The 18,483-nt window shown below is 45.5% G+C and overlaps 1 protein-coding gene across 2 annotated transcripts in view; it reads left to right on the forward strand.

Moving 5' to 3' along the window:
• Window positions 1–18,483, forward strand: part of Lar (tyrosine-protein phosphatase Lar) — a 326,150-nt gene that overhangs the window by 300,443 nt on the left and 7,224 nt on the right. For both annotated transcript variants that reach the window (XM_075875343.1, XM_037432230.2), the window contains 12 exons: window positions 331–538; window positions 2,617–2,803; window positions 3,021–3,115; window positions 7,255–7,471; window positions 8,800–8,972; window positions 9,696–9,878; window positions 11,412–11,611; window positions 12,239–12,485; window positions 13,388–13,693; window positions 14,707–14,820; window positions 15,585–15,739; window positions 17,948–18,233. In XM_075875343.1, the coding sequence (XP_075731458.1) occupies window positions 331–538; window positions 2,617–2,803; window positions 3,021–3,115; window positions 7,255–7,471; window positions 8,800–8,972; window positions 9,696–9,878; window positions 11,412–11,611; window positions 12,239–12,485; window positions 13,388–13,693; window positions 14,707–14,820; window positions 15,585–15,739; window positions 17,948–18,233 (2,371 nt within the window). The remainder of the gene's footprint in view (window positions 1–330; window positions 539–2,616; window positions 2,804–3,020; window positions 3,116–7,254; window positions 7,472–8,799; window positions 8,973–9,695; window positions 9,879–11,411; window positions 11,612–12,238; window positions 12,486–13,387; window positions 13,694–14,706; window positions 14,821–15,584; window positions 15,740–17,947; window positions 18,234–18,483) is intronic.

Consider the following 18,483-nt stretch of genomic DNA (forward strand, 5'->3'; position numbering starts at 1 on the left):
ACGTCACGGAAGTGAGCAGATCGGATTGGGCAAGGCATCTATGCGAATTCTCCGTTGATTTTTTTTTTGTTTATTTGATACCCACAGCGCCATAAGGCATTACAGTGGGGGGAATATAACATGATTACAAGACAGAACACAAGCTCAATTTGCAGCAAGTGCAGTACAGCCTATCCAGGTAGTAGGAAGTACACTAAATACACTGAGTACACTGAATGGGTAGTGATGTCAGTAGAAGCTTAGCTCTAATCTTAGGTTGTAAGTGACTATAATTGTAGTATGTTCAAATGATAGTGTGCAGTAGTACTTCACAAACTTTACCAATCGCAGCTCCCTCGATGAGAAGACAGACTACATCATGCGAGTGCGTGCCTGCACGGCCAAGGGCTGCGGTCCCTGGAGTGAAAACCTGACGGCCAGCACTCCGGGAGACATTCCGTCGGCTCCCACCAACGTGCAAGCCGTGGCAACTTCAGACCAGTCCGTTGAAGTCTGGTGGGATGAGATGCCCTACTTCAGGGACATCCTCGGTTATCAGGTGTGACTTCAGGCTATTGCACAATTTTCTAGTGTTCTTTGCATCCCTCTGTGTTGTCATAACCTTTCCGTTCTAGTAGCACTCGCTGTTGAGCTAGCTGGTGCACGTTCAGTACGGATAGTAAACTTGGTGCCAAAAACAGGACAATGCTGAAACACAAAGGAACACATTGGCAGAAAGGACACCCATCTTGTCTATGTGTTCCTTTGTGTTCCCACATTGTCGCGTTTCTGGCCTCAAGTTTACCTTTCATGCTTTCCGTTTTAGTTAGCATATTGTGGCAGAAGTTTGGCAATGAATTAGTGTATGCAGTAAACCTCATTATTCTCTCTCTCTCTCTCTTTTTCCCCCCGGCACATTTTTGTTCTTTTTTAACTCACCATCTTTCATTATGTCCCAAACGTACCCTTCCTTCTCAATCAGTTCATTTAATTCAAGCTTTCTTTTAGATTATTCAAACTGATGCTGTGGCCCCACTAAGTTTCAAGCGTTGGGCAAAGTTTTTGTTTGCCTGGTGTTTTACTGGTCTCACGTCAAAATATTTAACAGAACTTACAGACAATGACAGCACAGACATGCAGCAGGTGAAAGAATGCCAGCAGACGATGGCATCGCGAAAGTGCATTCACAGTTCAGTGTGTCGTTGCACACGCTAGACGGCGTTTGTTTCACCCGGCGACTTGTCATTCTCGTAGCTCTCCAAACTGAAACTGAGACTGATCAGTTGTAAACAGACTGTAATTACTTATTTGTCATGCTCTGTAGCAAGTGATGTGTGTTATGACTAATAGCCCCCCCCCCCCCCCCCCCCCCCAGTGACATTGCAGGGACAAAATGAAAAACCAAAATTTTTGGTCAGTAGCCCTGATGTGTCCTGAATACCGTATTTACTCGCGTAATGAACGCATTTGCATAATAAATACCCCTCCAACTTTAGTCATTAAAATTTGAATTCTTCTTTATTCCGTGTAACGAATGCACCCCCTATATATAATATAATATGCAGTCCTGCAAACCGACACCTGGCGCCTTCTTGCCCGGTGGACTTCTTTCATTCTTTATTATTATGCCGACCCCTTCTGCCACCCCAGCTGGCCCCCTCTCTCCTTCACCCGCTGCCGCGTACCATATTGTTTTTTTCTTTTCATCTGTGCATGGCACGTTCCTTGTATTTTAAATTATCTGTGCGCCACAGGGGGGTTCACGAACGGTGCGAGTGTAGAGATTTCGCAGCTGACAAGCACACAGCGAGTGAAGGTCATGAAACTGCCCGCACCAATCAACGGTTGCTTCCTGCAAATACGAAACTTTAAGGCGCAACCACACACAAGCGATTTTCGAGCGACGACGACAGGATTTGCTGTCGCCGTGGCTGTCTTGAAGAGCCATTCATCACCATCGCATCGCACGCAGGTTTCTGGAAAACCAAGAAAAAAAATCGCTTGTCGCTCAGAAATTATTGCGATTATTTCCGCAAGATGGTAGCAACCTTGATTCTCGCTTAAGTTGAAAGCAAGGTGGCGGCCGTATTTTGTCATTAATCTTGTTATCGACGGTTTGTTTTGATGCTTTGGTGGTAGCTTGCTGCAATGTATATTGCTTGCTACAATGTCAACGGTGTCGTAGCAGTCGTCGTGCGAGATTGACACGAAGTTGGCATAGTGCGTTGTAGAGTCGTAGCGCACGCTTCTGGGTGCCCCTCGAGATTACAGCGGATACTACTGTTGCAGATAAACGATTGCAAGAAAAGATAGCCGCAAAATGGTGTTATGGGGTGCACGGTCGGCGTGGGAACGACTTGCAGAAATGGTGCCTTCAACTGCTGAAGATGAGTGAAGTGCAACGAAGAAGCTGTTTCCAAACAGTGTTCGCGTATGTCAATTGCAAAAGGCTAAGTGACCTAACTTTTTTTTTTTTTTTTGCATTACCACTTTTCTTTTCTTTGCCCATCCCGAAAAAGTTTTCATAAACTTTGCCCCGCATAACGAAGGCACCCCAACATTGCTCCGGTATTTCTAGAAAAAAAGTGTGTTTATTACGCGAGTACATACGGTAATGGCTACCACTCGTTTTTGTAGGTGCTGTATGCGCAGACGGCTGTGGAAGACCTGGATCAGTGGGCCGTGAAGAAAGTGCCCCTAACCTGGTCGGCCGAACTGACGAGCCTCGAAAGCCACACCGTGTATGCCATAAGAGTGGCCGCATACACACGGGAATCGCTCGGAAAGCTCTCTGACCTGGTGACTGTTAAGGTCACACCCACAGGTCAGTCCTATTCATTGGGCTTTGCTGCGAGTGCAGTTAGGACCAAGCGACCTGCTATGCAAAGAATCATTGTCAGCGTAATAGCGCGTGGTTATTGCTACAAAAATGAGCACTTGCTAAAACGTTTTTTGAAGTTTGTTATTTTGTTGTAGGCTTTTATGTTAGAAGGGGGGAGGGGGGTTATACAGCGTGACTTTGTTGTCTGTATAATTTGCAGATGTTCCAACACAACTGCGAGCATATGGCGTGACCACCCACGGCATGATCTTGTCTTGGCGACCACCCACTCGTCTGGACTACATTAAGTTTAATGTAAGTTTAAGTTCTTGCTGCTTCGTCATTTCCTTGCTTTTTGTGGCAAAGGCTATGTATGTGCCTGGGATTTCGAATGATGGGTTGTCATCGGCTGTTGTTGTTTCATCGGCTTGCGCATAAAAAAAACGAGATATAAATCTAAATGGGTCTCTCCACAAATGTGCAACACATCCACAGTGTGTCTTATGTCACTAGCGAGTGGCATATATGCTTTCGCTGGTGCCTTGATATGGAGAGCTGGAAGTTGAAGTCCTTACTTTTTGTTTTATACACTCCTTCCGAGTTAGACTGATGTATCTAGCAAAAAGCGTGTCCTAGGCAATTATTTAAAACAATGTATGCATTTTCTTCGTCCTTTCCTCTTTCTTGTCTGCTAGTATACTACAAATTTTCAGTATTGAAGTTTACTGGTTGTACGTGTGTCACTAGTACAATACAGCTTTGGTTTGCACTCTTTTCTAGTGCATGTCACTTCTTTGCTAAATTTTTTCCTGCAAAGTATGCGTTAAAGTAAAGTTATACGGTAACTGCTTATTCTCCACAAACTTTCTTTCGGAAATAGGATGGACAGATGGTGTAGCTGCAATTGCACATTTTGTTCAGTATATAGAAGATGAGAAGCATAATAGATGAACAAATTATCATGCAACATGAGCAACAAGATGGCAAGTTGGGCCAGTTTGATCGTTACGTTCATAATTGAAAATTTGGTTGAAGCCCACCGAAAACAGACAGACAGAAGAGGCTGACAAGAACAGCGCTTGCTCTCACAACCGAAGTTTTATTGATCAGAAAAAGGTATTTAAAGTAGCGGTATGCGAATATTCGAAAGTTTCGAATATTCGTCGAATATTAAATTCGCACTATTCGTATTCGATTCGAAAAAAGTGTATTCGAAAAGTTCGGATATTCGAATCACTTCGAATATTCGACAATATCGAATATTTGATTGGATTATCATGCAGAAAATAACTCTTCTTTAATATTTCCGCTGGGTTCAGAGATATTAAAACGTTGCCCAGAGAGGCGATAAGCGTCAGAAGTGCACGGAGGCACTATGTCGGCCAGCGACGTTGAGCAATCAGCAGCAAAGTTGACGTTCGTGTAAACGTATTGCACGCTTTTCGTATGCCGCGGTAACGTGCTCCACTACCGCACGTTCACTATGCGGGACCTCGTGTGCAGGAACGAAGCTTAACCGTTGCCACGTTGTCTCATCAAAACATCGCTTGATAACGCACGACCGTGCACGCGCGTGCTATAACATAAACTTCGTCACCATCAGCAAACGTTTCGGTTAGAAAACATAATAAGTGACAAAAAGAATTCTAGTGGTAATTTGTACCATGATGTCGCATTTATTTCCCTTTTTGAGGAAGTTCCGCACGTGAGCAGTCGCACAGTTATACAACATGCTCGAAAGCGGTTAGTCCCAACTCGGGATTTTATTGCTAAGTTATGTCGTATTCCCGGCAAGCATGCGTTAAATAACTTGGACTGCATTCTAAACATATTGAATATATGAAACGGTAATCATGCGCCGACCTTTCAGTTTTATATATTTGTATATGCATATAAATATTTTTCGTGCTGGCCACCAGAGCGCATGAGTAGTGGTAGTGCGCCATGTAGTGCACAGTGCTACGTCAGTAGGGTCAGCGGCGTTGGCTAGTGCTGTCAGCCGCTACGATCAGTTCTGCTAGCTTGTGTGTGGTGCACATGGTGCGGTTTTGACGTGAGCCTTCGTAACCTGTGATGGACTCGCGTCGTTAATAAGTGCCATTGCAGATAGCGGAGGTTATGACGGCTCGCCTGCGAAACGGAAGAACAATTAAGACACGGTGCCGAAACGAAGGGAAAGAAGCGCTATCTGGAAGCACTTTGTGAAGACATCGTCGTCGTTGGCGCAGTGCAAGACATGCGGCGCAACACTTAAAACGCCGATGGGTACGACTAGTCCTCTTGTTAACCATCTAAAACAGCACCCAACCGCGATGAAGGAGTACCGGATGACTGCAGAAGGTGCGCCAGAGAAAGACCAGTCAATGATATTTGATTTTGTGCACTGTACTGACCCTTTGTCGGAAAAGAAAACTCAAGCACTCAATGCCAAGGTGGCTGCCATGGTAGCGCTTGATTTGCAACCATATAGTTTTGTTGAAGACCGCGGATTGAAGGAACTCATGGCAGAGGCTGTGCCTAACTATCGCCTACCGTCGCGTACCACGCTTTCACGTACCCTTGTTCCGCGCTTGTTTGATGACACACAGAAGAAAGTGAAGGACGAGCTCAGCAGTGCTTTTGAAGGGGGAACATCTGCAGTCACCTTTACCAGCGACATGTGGACATCACGCGCCAACGAGAGTTATGTGAGCTTCACTTGCCACCTTCTCACTCCAAGCTTTAGGATGAAGCGGTTCACGCTTAACACTCGCCACATGGAACTTGTTAGCCACTCCGCCGAAAACATTGCGCAAATGCTTGTCGAGATGTGCGCGGAATGGGAAATACCGGATGGCTGCCGCAAATACATCGTCACAGATAACGGACACAACATCCGTGCCGCGGTCAGAAGGCTCCCGTGGACTGAGCGTGCGTGTTTCGCCCACACCCTACAGCTAGCAATTCATGATGCAATCTCCAACACACCGTCAATTGACTGACTGTGCAAGAAAGCGAGGCACATCGTGGGCCACTATCAGCACAGCTCGTCTGCGCAAAAGAGATTAGATGAGTACCAGACGAAGATGAGCAAGGATCCACTTCGTCTGGTGCAAGATGTAGGTACGAGGTGGAACAGTCAATACCTAATGCTGTCCCGCCTCTTGGACTTGAAGGAGGCTGTCTCTGTTAAGCTGGCAATGTCAAGTAGCAGCATTGATGGTCTCTGCTCAGCAGAATGGAAAGAGGCTCTTGAATATCTGGACACACTGAAGCCCTTATATGATGCAACTGTGATAACTAGCGCAGACAAATACCCATCACTTTCCACTCAGATACTAATTATTTTTGGTATGCTAAGTTGCCTCAGCAACTTTAGCGGCACAACAGGCTTTCACAAGGAACTGGCAAGGTCTCTCAATACCACATTCCCCTTATATGCATGCTTGGCTATGTTTTTGGACCCACGCTTCAAGTCAACGGTATTCAAAAACAACAAACAAAATCTGGTGTGGCTGAAAGATCTGGTGCTTCAGGATGTTGCCCTATGCCCTGCTGTGGAAGTCGTGCAGCCAGCAGCAAAAGTGCAGGAGCCACAACAGTGTGTGCAGCCATCCTCTGATATTTGGAGTGCATTTGATAATCTTGCAAATAGTCAAGTAGACAAGTACACCACTGTCTGCTTCAGAATGGGAAATTAAAGCGTATTCTGAAGAAGCCCTACTGAAGAAAGACAGTGACCCATGTGACTGGTGGCGGACTGTGGGCACCTTCAGATACCCCAGTCTGGCATAGCTTTGCCCCAAGTACTTGCCCATATCAGCCACTTCAGTTCCAAGCGAGCGTGCCTTTTCAGTGGCAGGGGAGGTTGTCTCTGTTCGGAGGGAGCGCCTCCTGCCTGATCATGTGGAGCAACTCATATTCCTCCATGATAACATGTAGTCATTATGTTTCAAGATAACAGCTAGTCATTACTTGCATTGTGTTCCAAATAACAGTCTATGCTGTGTTAACAGACAGGCTGTTGTGTATTTCTTTAGATAAATACATCTTAAATAATTGTTACTGTAGAGGCATTTGTCCTTTGATATTCGATATTCGATTCGATATTCGAACATGAATATTCGCATTCGATTCGTATTCGAGAAATTTCATATTCGCACACCCCTAATTTAAAGCGAATATGTGCCTTTTTCGTTGCTCCTTGCTCTGCTGCTCATGCGCAATGAACCATGTATCCCCTTTAAATACCTTTTTGTGATTAATAAAACCCTGCAGTTCTGAGAGTAAGCGCTGTCCTTGCCAGCCGCTTCTATCCGTGTGTTTTCGGTGGGCTTCAACCAAAATTTCAATTATGAACAACACGAGCACACACGCTATGCATTACTTTCTTCATCTTTTGCCTCTTCCGTGCTATAAGTTGTAGCTAACGGCACCCTTCATCGTACTGATTGCTGTTTTATCTCGGCCCACAGATCTCCTACAGCGCACACAAAGAGTTCTACGACAGCCGAGGCAGCCCACAGGAGCTTCCGATTCCCCCGCAGAGCGTCCTGTTGGAAATTGGCACGACAAACTTCACCATCGAAAACCTGATCCCTTTCACCAGCTACAAGGTCAACCTAACGGCCGTGCCACGTGACGGGTCATACCGCCCACCAGCCAAGATCATGGTCACCACCGCCATGGCTGGTAATTGGCTCCCTTTCAGTAGATTTGGTCACCGGCTTTCTTTTCTGATTGAGGCAGCAACTCTGGGTGAGCTGAAGCGGTGTCATGCCTTAAAGCTATGTTGCACTATACATAATTTCTCAGCAAGATCAGTTTTTTACCCAAAAAGGCAGCTGTGTGTAATGAGTTCATTTAAAGTTCGAAAGGCTCACTACTTGGTTTCGTGAACCTGATATATTGGCGTTAATTTTAGCCTTACAGTTTGCAAATTCCAATTAGATGAGCTGAATTAACTGGGCTCCTTCACACTGGAGGATGTGGCTTTCGGTACCAACCTGAACTTGTATAGCGCATTCAGAGAAAGAAAAAATTGCTGAGCAGACTGACGCAAGAGGACTGTGCGTTATGTTCAGTACCAACTTTTTTATTTCTTCGTAGAGTTGTGTTGTTTTCTTTTAATGCTACTTTACAAATTTTATTAATAGATCTTCTTGTAGAGAGAAAGAAGGTTGCTGTCAATAAACCTCACTGCATTTTTAACATTTTGATCTACAAGACCTTTCTTCTTCTGGTTTTTTCCTGATACTTACTCGCTTGAAAATGATAGGAATATGGTTCGAAGCACTATGCGTTCTTAAATATCTAATTTAGAGTGTATCATTAGTGAGAACTAACTGACAATGATACCAAGGAAAGTATAGGGCATGTTGTTTGTAGTAATTGTAATTTATTTCTTGACATCTAAGAAATAAAGTGGACAAAAAGATAACTTGCCACCAGCAGGGACTCAACCTGCGACCTTCGAATAACGCGTCCGACGCTCTACCACTGAGCTATAGCAGCAGTCACTCCCTAGTCCACTTTACAGGGCATACACATGCACTTAAACGTGGATGCATTTGGTCAGCTGCCAGGTGGTAATGGGATCACACGCTGCGGGACGCTAACAAGCACAAAAATGGTGTTCCACACTCGCTGTGATGTCTACTGGTGGTGCTGACTGACGCTCCTACATTTAGACGGTATGGACGTATCAATTTTAACAAATTTCTTCACTTCATTCTAAATGGGCATTTGTGACTAGCAAATTTCTGTCACTTAGCCCTGAAAGAAGGCAGTAATGACACATTTTTGGGCCATTTCATCGAGACTTTCTTCACAACATTAAGGAACTCCTAAAAAGGCAGACATGTATCTCTTGTACATTTCGCTACAATTCTCTGAGCAAACTTGATGCAGTAAAGTTTTCCTAATATTTTCTAGGAGCTCACAGGCAAGGATGTGTTCAAAGCGTTACTCATTATGAATCCTGTGAAAACAAACAAACAGTTAAGCCATCTTTACTGCAGCGCCTAAGCCAATGGTCAAGCCAGACGCACTCTGGCCAATCAGCAACGGTGATGAGATCACTGTCATCCTGCCCAAAGCGTCGGAAGAGTACGGTCCCATCAAGCAGTACTACCTTGTCGTCGTCCCTTCAGAGTTTGCCACCAAGGAGCCGGACGATTACAAGATAGAAGAGGTGCGTGCAGGCTTCCAGGTGTCTCTGACCCTATGGCGTTTTCGAACTTTATAAAGAGTATAGAAGAAATTAACTTTCTAGCTCGCGGTCCTAAGTTTAATGCTACACAACAGCTGCCTGCGTATGTAGTAGTGTGAACTTGAGCATTTGCACTGTTGCTTTAAAGGTGTGTCATATCTCTAACGGTTGCACTTAATTTTTCATGATTGATTGTAAACTTCGTTATGGATTAAGATGTAATCTAAGCAATAGCAGTGCCCACATTGCTTAGTTTGGCTTACTGTTTCATGGAGAGAATGAATGGTTTGTTTTGTGAGGTCTTAACTTTTGTAGCATTGCTTACAGCTTGAAAAGCCGAGTATGTGACTCAAATGATTTTGTGGACTTGTGTTATGCATCAGTGTTCGGAAGTGTAACAACGCATAATAAAATTCACAAGTAATTGAGCATATGAAGCTGTTAACAAAACATTGCATTATGATGACCACTTAAACATAATTTCTTCCTAGATATACCTATATTATTCACCTCAGAGTTGGTGTATCCTTCTATTGCCGTAGTCAGTTGTGATCTGAACACATCAAGTTTTGATTACTGGTGTGCTGTTGTGGATTTAATACAATAATTGCACTTATTCACCTTTGTGCAGCATTGCTTTTGGACAGTGAGACCAATAACTTTATTTTACTTTCATTTAACATTTCTTATGGGCTCTTCTTGCAGTTGATGTCTACACCTCTGGATGAAGACGGTCCCTACATAGCCGCAGCATTTGTTCGCCAGAACATGCCTGAACGATTTGTTCTGGGTGATATGAAAGTGAACGGCGGGTTTCGGAACCGCAAGCTTCAGCCGTACCGCCGTTATCGAATTTTCGTACGGGCTGTTGTGGACACCTTGCAAAAGGTAAGATTGTCGGACAACCACACAATGAAGCCATTGGTGAAATGCAGCTAATTGACTACATCTGTCTGTATGAGCCGTAACTGAACAAGACGTTTCTCAGCAAAAGTGGTTATGTTTCTATTGGGGGGCAGTGTTTGTTCTGGCATATGTGTTCATTAACGCTAAGTAGTCCGGTACATTTGAAACCTCCCAGAGGATCCTTTGAAACTCGCTCTGTAGCTTTGAAACGTTAAACCCAACTTTAGTTGATTCCAACAAATATTCAAAATTTCGATGCATTTTAAGATGATTAATTCAAAGCTTAATTGTTAGTTTAATTCATACTTTAGAACAACTTTGCATTTTACAAGAAAGAATGACTTGACCAGAATCTGCAGCCAGTAAGCAAACGTTTGTTGAGTGTAAATAGCCAAGACATGCTCGTTGTCAGTAATTTAGGTATCAAAATAAACACAGATATTTGGTGCTTTTAATTAATCCAATGACAAGGGAATTTATTTACTCAGTATCCGCTGACCAATCCAATGGTCAGTGACAGGATCAGCGGATTTATTGTCGCTGTCTGTCACTGCCATGTAGCAACTGGCAGTCAGCGCAGCAACTGGTTGTCAACTGGGTTGTAGGTGTACTTGTACATTTAGTTTATCTGGATAAGTAGCTAAGCGTGATTACGCTTAATAATTATTTGATAAGCACACCTTTGCAATTTTTGTTCCCCGGCAAAATTCAATTTATCGCTTCTTAGCTGTGAGGAGAAAAGGAAGAAAAAAAAAGGATGTTCTTGGTAATATGTGCAGTTAGGTTCGCTGGTACTAATACGTGCATGGGCCTCATGATGTATATAGTCAAGCATTCGTGCGATGAATAAATAGTTGGAAGTGAACATTGTACGTGTTGCCCCTGTGTGTGGGGAACTGTGTGTGTGATTGTGTCATGTACGCTGTAGTTATTTTTTGAACGCATCATGCACGCCAGATTTAAAGGGGTACTAAAAAGAACAGCAATCTTTTTTGCATTAATTAGTGGTACACTTTGTCACATTATGAAAAGCTACCAGCTTTATATGCCAGAAGAAGCTTGGTAAGTGAGAAAGCACGCGAAAATAGAATGCGGGTGCTTAAGTTCCCGTGCCAGTCGCCGGGATGTCAGGTTTCGATGGCTGCTACTAGGGCCTTTATTGTTCTTATTCGGTAAAATGAAGTACTTTGCCTTCCAAGGGAGCCAGAGAACCAACGTACCAAGTTTCTGCAAATCTCATTGAGCCTTGTAGCTAAAATGCAAAAAAAATCTTTGAAGTCTGTACTTTGCCATCATAGATTTAAGCAGAAAATTTAAAAGCGAAACCTCTGACATAATATTCTTATCTATTACTCAAGCTCTTACAGTAAAATTAGTGACGCTAGAAACCATAGTGTAATTTATCAGTCTAAACTACTTTATTGTTTCACTTCAGTGCCTTAAGACACTGGCAGTGAAATGCAAAGGAAACTTGCTTAACGTGACTGTGTAATGATCCATTCTGGCTTCTTTCAGAACCTGTTCACAACAAGCCCGTTCTCAGACGAGCTGAGCCTAGAGATGCTGCCACAAGTCCGGCTTCCCTCGGCCGACGACGTGCCCAATGTGTCGCACATTGAGCGTGCTCGTACCGATGTGGGCTGGATCATCGGTCCCGTGCTGCTCATTGTCTTCATGGCCCTCTTCCTCACGCTCTTTTTCATCCTCATGAAAAGGTCAGCACCGAGGTGAACATGTTGGAGACATCTCTTGCATCTAGAGCGCTAGAGAGATTTATGTGATGGTGTCACAAATTAGTGGGTGTGATTGTCCAGTGCAGAATGGAAAACCTTCATTGAAAAAGTAGCACTCACTGCCACCACCCTTTGACGCACCCCCTCGATTGGCATCGGAGCTTGCCTCATGTCAGCGTGGTAAAGACACATTACAATTGTGAATTGAATTGTCAAACTCAGACCTGAACCTAGTCTGGAACTATTCTTACGGTATAATTCTTTTTCAACTTTAAGCAGCTAACGAAAATTTTCGCTCGTGCTTGACGAGCCTTTTCAGGCGCAATATGAATATTTGCAGGCACCTCTAGTGCAGTCGGGAAAGTTCTACAACAAAGTCTGTCACATTGCTACTAAACCTCAGCATGCAACCTACTGTAGTAAGCCTGGATACGACCCACATCAGGTGTACACAGCCTTTCGTACTTAGATTAAGTTGCACAGAAAAAAAAAAAACGGCCTGATCAGGATCCAGAGACCGCCATTGAGGTATGTTTAGGGCATCAGTGTTTATTTGAAATGTTAAGCTCCACAAACCAATCATCAATCACTCAAGTGGCTTCTCTGCAGGAGACGGCAGCAGGCAAAGGCACCTGCGGGGGAGACGACCATGAAGCTGCTGATGAACTCGGGGGACCTGGCATCCTCCCACCCGGGCGGTGTCGGGGGAGCGGGGACGGACCCCGTGGAACTCCGGCGCCTCAACTACCAGACTCCTGCAATGGTTGGCCACCCGCCCATTCCTGTGAGCCAACTGGCCTCGCACATCGAGACGTTGAAGGCCAGCGACAACTTGCGCTTCTCCCAGGAATATGAGGTGCGAGAGTGCTCACCTTTTCTGAGGGGGTAATTACGCGGGGGCTGCAATACCACGCTCTTTATTGCCACCTGGTACGACACTTCTGAATTCGCTACAGTGGCAGGAGAGTGTTTGTTCTAGAACCACCTTAGGTATCTCAAGCAAAATATATGAAAGGGACCGTGCAACATTTTTCCAAGTAACTATCGAATGGCTTCACCAATCGAGTCTATCGCCTCACAAAGTGACCGTTGCTAAAGTTTTCAGAATATGTCGAGTACGAGTGAAGTTAAAGAGATTTATCACACTTGATTATTTCTTCCTTCTCTTCTCTCATCCCGACAAACACTCTGCAAGCCAAGCATGGCGGGATGGCACAAGGAAAGAAGTTATGTCATGCATAAGTCATGACCTTGAGCACTTCTTTTCTCTGACCGTGCGGCTAACATTCAGTTAGTTTGCGAGCTCTCGCGAGCACGTGGGGACTTCCAACGGCGGGCGTAGTAACTATGCAGCCCATGGTGCTTTATTCAGCCAGTGGTTGTGAACTTGGGCATATGGCGCCACCGTTCGTGTATACAGCATCATTTTTAGAGAGAAGAGGGAGGGATTTCTAGCTGAGTTTGAAAAAATAATGGTAAAACCCAGGCCACGTGCTAAGCTGGGGTCTTTAGATTGCATTTTCTCAGCATCAAGAACTGATTGGTAGCATTTTGTAACCCTGCTGAAAGAATGTTGCAGGGCCCCTTTAAGGGGCTCTAGAGACAAAAGTAAAATGAAAGGCACAAAAATGGCACAAAATGTAAAGAATATTTCGCTCTGAAGTGGGGACTTGTGCAAAACATGCGCAACACAAATGAAGTTCACTAACACCCTTATAATTCGTCATCCTTGCTTATGTCTCATACGTGTATGCGCAGTCGATCGATCCGGGCCAGCAGTTCACCTGGGAGCATTCGAACCTAGAGTCGAACAAGCCCAAGAACCGGTACGCCAATGTGGTCGCCTACGACCATAGCCGCGTGGTGCTGCAGCCCATCGAGGGCATCCCGGGCTCAGACTATATCAACGCAAACTACTGCGACGGCTACCGCCGCCGCAACGCCTACATTGCCACACAGGGACCACTTCCCGAGACGTGTGGTGACTTCTGGCGCATGGTCTGGGAACAGCACAGCGTCACCATAGTCATGATGACAAAGCTGGAGGAACGGACGAGGGTCAAGGTGAGCAGACACTCCTTGAACATGAAGAATGAACAAGAGTCTATACTTGATTACAACCTAATAGAAAAGAAAAAGGCATCTCTGCCTACAAAAGTGTGGCGCACCTGTCCTTCACTTGTTAAAAAGACTATTGGGCACTTTTAACTGAGAATTTCTCAGTTCACTCCGACCAGACCTGCCTATGCTAGTGATCTACCCACAGCTGCGTAGAAGGAACTGTTTTGCTGGTGAAGCGATTTACACACAAATGCGTAGAAGGAACTGTAGTGCGCGTGCGCAGAACAGTTGTGCAAGCAGCGGAACCTAGAATGCATCTCTCGCTCTGCTGGCGAGGTCGATCAAGCGGAGCATGAAGGAGCGTCCACTTGACTTCTCTGTCGTTTCTCAGCCAAGCTGACCACGCCTCAGCCACACACGCTCGTCAAAGGAGCGAAGGCTATGCAGTTCCCTTGCACTGCCTGGAACACTACATCTGCGCAAGGCTGAGTATGAACGACACCCAGCTAAAGTGTCTAGTCATGCTAACTGGTTTCCGCTTGAACCATAAATACTTTTTCTCACCTGATATAACCACTACACGTAAAAGCTGAAAGTCCGGCGTAACGACCTGAAACATTTAGTTTAGCTGAGCAGCGATGTCAAAATCACTGACCAAATTTAGCAGGATGTTCAACTTTCCGACGTAAGTGCAGACACACAACACGTCTCTACGGGAAAGTCTGAAACACTTGGGAAGCGCTTGACATCACAAAAATGGGTAAGCGCGATCAGATGGAGCATTTGCGCCAATTCTCTTTAGTAGGAACAACAATGGCTGTGGACAGAGATGAAATTTTTTCTTAGGCTGTAACAAAGTATCGAAGCAAAGCCAATTGTTCAAAATCCGTTGCATTTTTTTTTAATTTACAAGACGTGCTAGTGTGCGGGCCCGTTGCTAGATGTTGAAGTATGTGCAAAGTCATGCTTCCTCTGTTTTTCATTTCGATTCGTGTGCAAAATGTTTTGAATTGCAGTGTGACCAGTACTGGCCATCAAGAGGCTCTGAAAGCTATGGCCTCATGGAAGTGACCCTGGAGGATGTTCAGGAGCTCGCGACATACTGTATTCGGACATTCAGCCTAAAGAGAGTGAGTCGCTTCATCTACATTTCTTTTGCACTCCTTTTTTTTTCATTCTGCATAATTGCTGGCCATAACAACCCTTCATGCGCTCTTTATGGGCCAACAAACACAAACAGCTGCATGACTTTAAGTCTAGTCTGTGATGGCTGCATTTATGAAGAATTCCAAAAATTGTCAACTTGTAAGTACACATAGAATTTGGTGCACATTAAAGAAACTTAAGGTGGTCAAAGGCAATACAAAGTCCTCCATGCAATGTATTTCAAAACTATTTTGGTTTTGACTTGCAAAACTCCTATACTTAGTTCTTGTTCTAAAATTTCTGTTAGGTTCACCTTTAAATGGTTCGTTTTCGTCTCCCTTTGAGATTGTTCGTTGCCTAAAAGCGGACGCAACAGTCTTGCAATGTTGCGAGTGAAACGATTGTGCTGAGCCATTGTTGGCTGTTGACAGCAGTGCACACTAAGTGGATTGAAAGTAGTAGCGCTCTGTACTGTTTACATGTGAATAGCACGGCATCTAATTAGGCTTGTGGTAAGTGCTTGATGATGTTTTGCAACTTGGGCATCATTGTTATCAACAGCTGTAGACGTGATGACTGGCTTGTTCAGCGGTTTACGCCATTTAAGTATGGTTGACGCCGTCCACTCTAGAGATTTTAATGATCTGCTGTTACGGTAGCACTCCATAGACTGTCTTATTTCACTATGTTACCTACTTTACTCGGTGGGTACTTTCATTCACTGGTTGTTTTTTCCGTATCGCACCAGTCTGGTTACCTGGAGCGTCGCGAAGTGCGGCAGTTCCAGTTTACAGCATGGCCCGACCACGGTGTTCCTGACCACCCAACTCCTTTCCTCATGTTCCTCAAGCGCGTGAGAGCGATGAACCCGCCAGAGGCCGGCCCCCTAATAGTTCATTGCAGGTAAGGCAATGAACCATATGCAACTCTCCTGCTTAAGCTCCTCTACCATGTTGGTAAAATTAATGATGATTGAGTTCTGAGTGAATAGATTACCGTATTTACTCAAGTAATCCTCGCACTCGCATAATTCTCGCACCCCGATGTCGGGCGATGTTGGGCGATGTCGCACCCGACATCGCCCGACAAAAGTACGATTTCTTATTTTCCTCGAGTAATTATCGCACCCCTGAAAATTGCCGCAATAATGTCGTCTGCTCGTTCCTGCCACTGATGATGATGATAGCGTGCACTATCTGGCGCCATCTCCTAAGCATAGATCATACTATTATTACACCGAAATTCATTCCAATCCAAGCCAAAGTGGCAAGTGCGCGTTGCGGCGTGATTTGTATGTTGTGTCTGTAATCTTGTTACATTATGGGGCGATACGGGAGCTACACGGCTGCTTTCAAGTTGAAAGTGATTGATCATGCACTAACCAGCGGCAACAAGGTCGCCAGTAGGCCTTCAGAGTGGACGAGTTTTATGTTCGCTACTGGTGACGGCAGCTCAAAGCCACCAAGACATGTTGGGCCTCCGGTGTGCCTAAGACTGGGATATATGGTGAACTTTATTTCTTCAGAAGGCAACTGCGGATGATTCTGTTAAATGGCCATCAGCCCAATACTGGCATCCTTCGCTTACCTTTTGTGGACTCCTGTTGAGCGACGAACGCTACCGCTACGCCCGTAACGCCCACAAGCTTTGCATACGGTATTCTAATACTCACTAACCGGGATCCAGAGGAAGAGCTGTCCAACCCGGATGAGGAGGACACAAACACGGAACTTCTAGAATATCGAGACACTATCGATTACTATAGACGAGAACGCATTCGGTACCCTCCACCACACCACACACTCACACGAGAAGATGCAACTGCGGTGCGTCAACTGCAGGCAAACACATTTCCAAACCTCTATTTCCTCCACATCCTCCATCCCACTTCTTACCCTGACAAATGCCCTGGCTGTGGAGCGGTACCGACGTTATTTCACGTAACGCTGGAATGTCAGCGTCCGCCTGCTAGGCGCTCTGCCAACTCCTTTCCTATTCCTACGCTACAAGACTGGAATGGGAGGCCGTGCGGCGTGATGAAAACCCGAGTGGCCAGCGTGCGCTGGTTCGGCGGGCGCGGGATGCAGCAGCGGCTGTTGGAGCTCTGGACTGAGAGCCCCACCCGACATTTTTCTATGATTGAAATAAAAAGTTTCTCTCTCCCTCTCTCGACTATTTTATTGCACCTTTTGTGCCTCAAATAAATCTTGCCTTGTGTTGAACCTGTGCTTTTATTGTTCTGGCGTGAGAATCCCAACCTGCGGCCACTTCGTTTTCTTTTTCTTTTAGTTACGTTTTTGTGGAAAACTTTCCCCGCGCAATTCTCGCATCCCCCAGCTTTGCATCGGTTTTCCGCAAAAAAAAGTGCGAGGATTATGCGATTAAATGCTGTATCTATCCAAACTACCTTCTAACCTCTTAACCACTCAGAGACTGAAGTTTATTTGTGTTGCAGTTGTGCACGAGTCTCCAACAAACATGTACCCACGAGATTTTTTCAGACTGGTGCTGTAATAGTATTATTTATGATCAAGATTGGCCCTCACTCACCTCAATCCTTTTTTATCATTATGCCCCGTTCGCCGGCTCATGCCTCGTGGCCGAGTGCTCCTCCTCCTCTAAGGAGGAGCCGCAAGTGCGCGTGACTGCAAGCACACAAACAGGTTCTTTTTATTGCTGACATGACCAGATACGAGTTGTAGCATCATAGTCAATGCTGGGGATATACTGAAAGGCCCAGAAAAGACAAACGATTGTTGTTGTTGGGTTTTTTTATCAGCGGTGCGCTCGGAGCTTGTAGCATTGCTGCATTTAACATTGATGATCATGATGGCATTCTGAACCTGCCGCACGTTTTCTTGAAGTGTTAAAAATATCATTAGAGGTGGTTGCTCAGATTCTAGAAATTTTCATGGCAGTCGATTCGCAAGGCAATAAGCTCCATCAGTCAGCTCATTGATGATTACTTGAGGAAGTGTTGCAGGACCCCTTTAAGCCAAGATGGTATCTCAGGGCATTAACAGCAATCAGCCTATTGCCCACCAGTGACGAAAGTGAGGACCACGCAAATAGGTCGTGAATTAAGTTGCCGCCTCCATGCGCTTGTGACAGTGCCGGTGTGGGCCGGACCGGCTGCTTCGTGGTGATCGACTCGATGCTCGAGCGCATGCGGCACGAAGGCACGGTGGACATCTATGGCCACGTAACGTGCCTGCGGGCGCAGCGCAACTACATGGTCCAGACGGAGGACCAGTACCTGTTCATCCACGATGCACTGCTGGAGGCCGTGCTGGCGGGCAACACGGAGGTGCCCGCCCGTGCCCTGGCCGCCCACCTTCAGTCTCTGCTCCAGCTGGTGCCCGGTGAGGCCTGCACGGGCATGGAGCTTGAGTTCAAGGTGCGCAATGCGGCCTGCTGCTTGCCAGGTTTTTTATGTGTCACTGGGTAGAACACAGTGGAACCCCGGTTATACAACTTCCAGGAAGCCGCGCAAACCCATCCTATAATGCGGGAGCCATATACAGTTCATCCCTTTTATAAGAGATGTGCGCCAGGGAGCGGTTCTTGTCTTTTATATGAGGTGTCCCTTGTAAGCAGGGTACCACGTATGCATTTACTTATCAACCCCTATTTCAGTGTTGGCACAC

Source organism: Rhipicephalus microplus, chromosome 10 (genome assembly GCF_043290135.1).
Source record: "Rhipicephalus microplus isolate Deutch F79 chromosome 10, USDA_Rmic, whole genome shotgun sequence".
Lineage (NCBI taxonomy): Eukaryota > Metazoa > Arthropoda > Arachnida > Ixodida > Ixodidae > Rhipicephalus > Rhipicephalus microplus.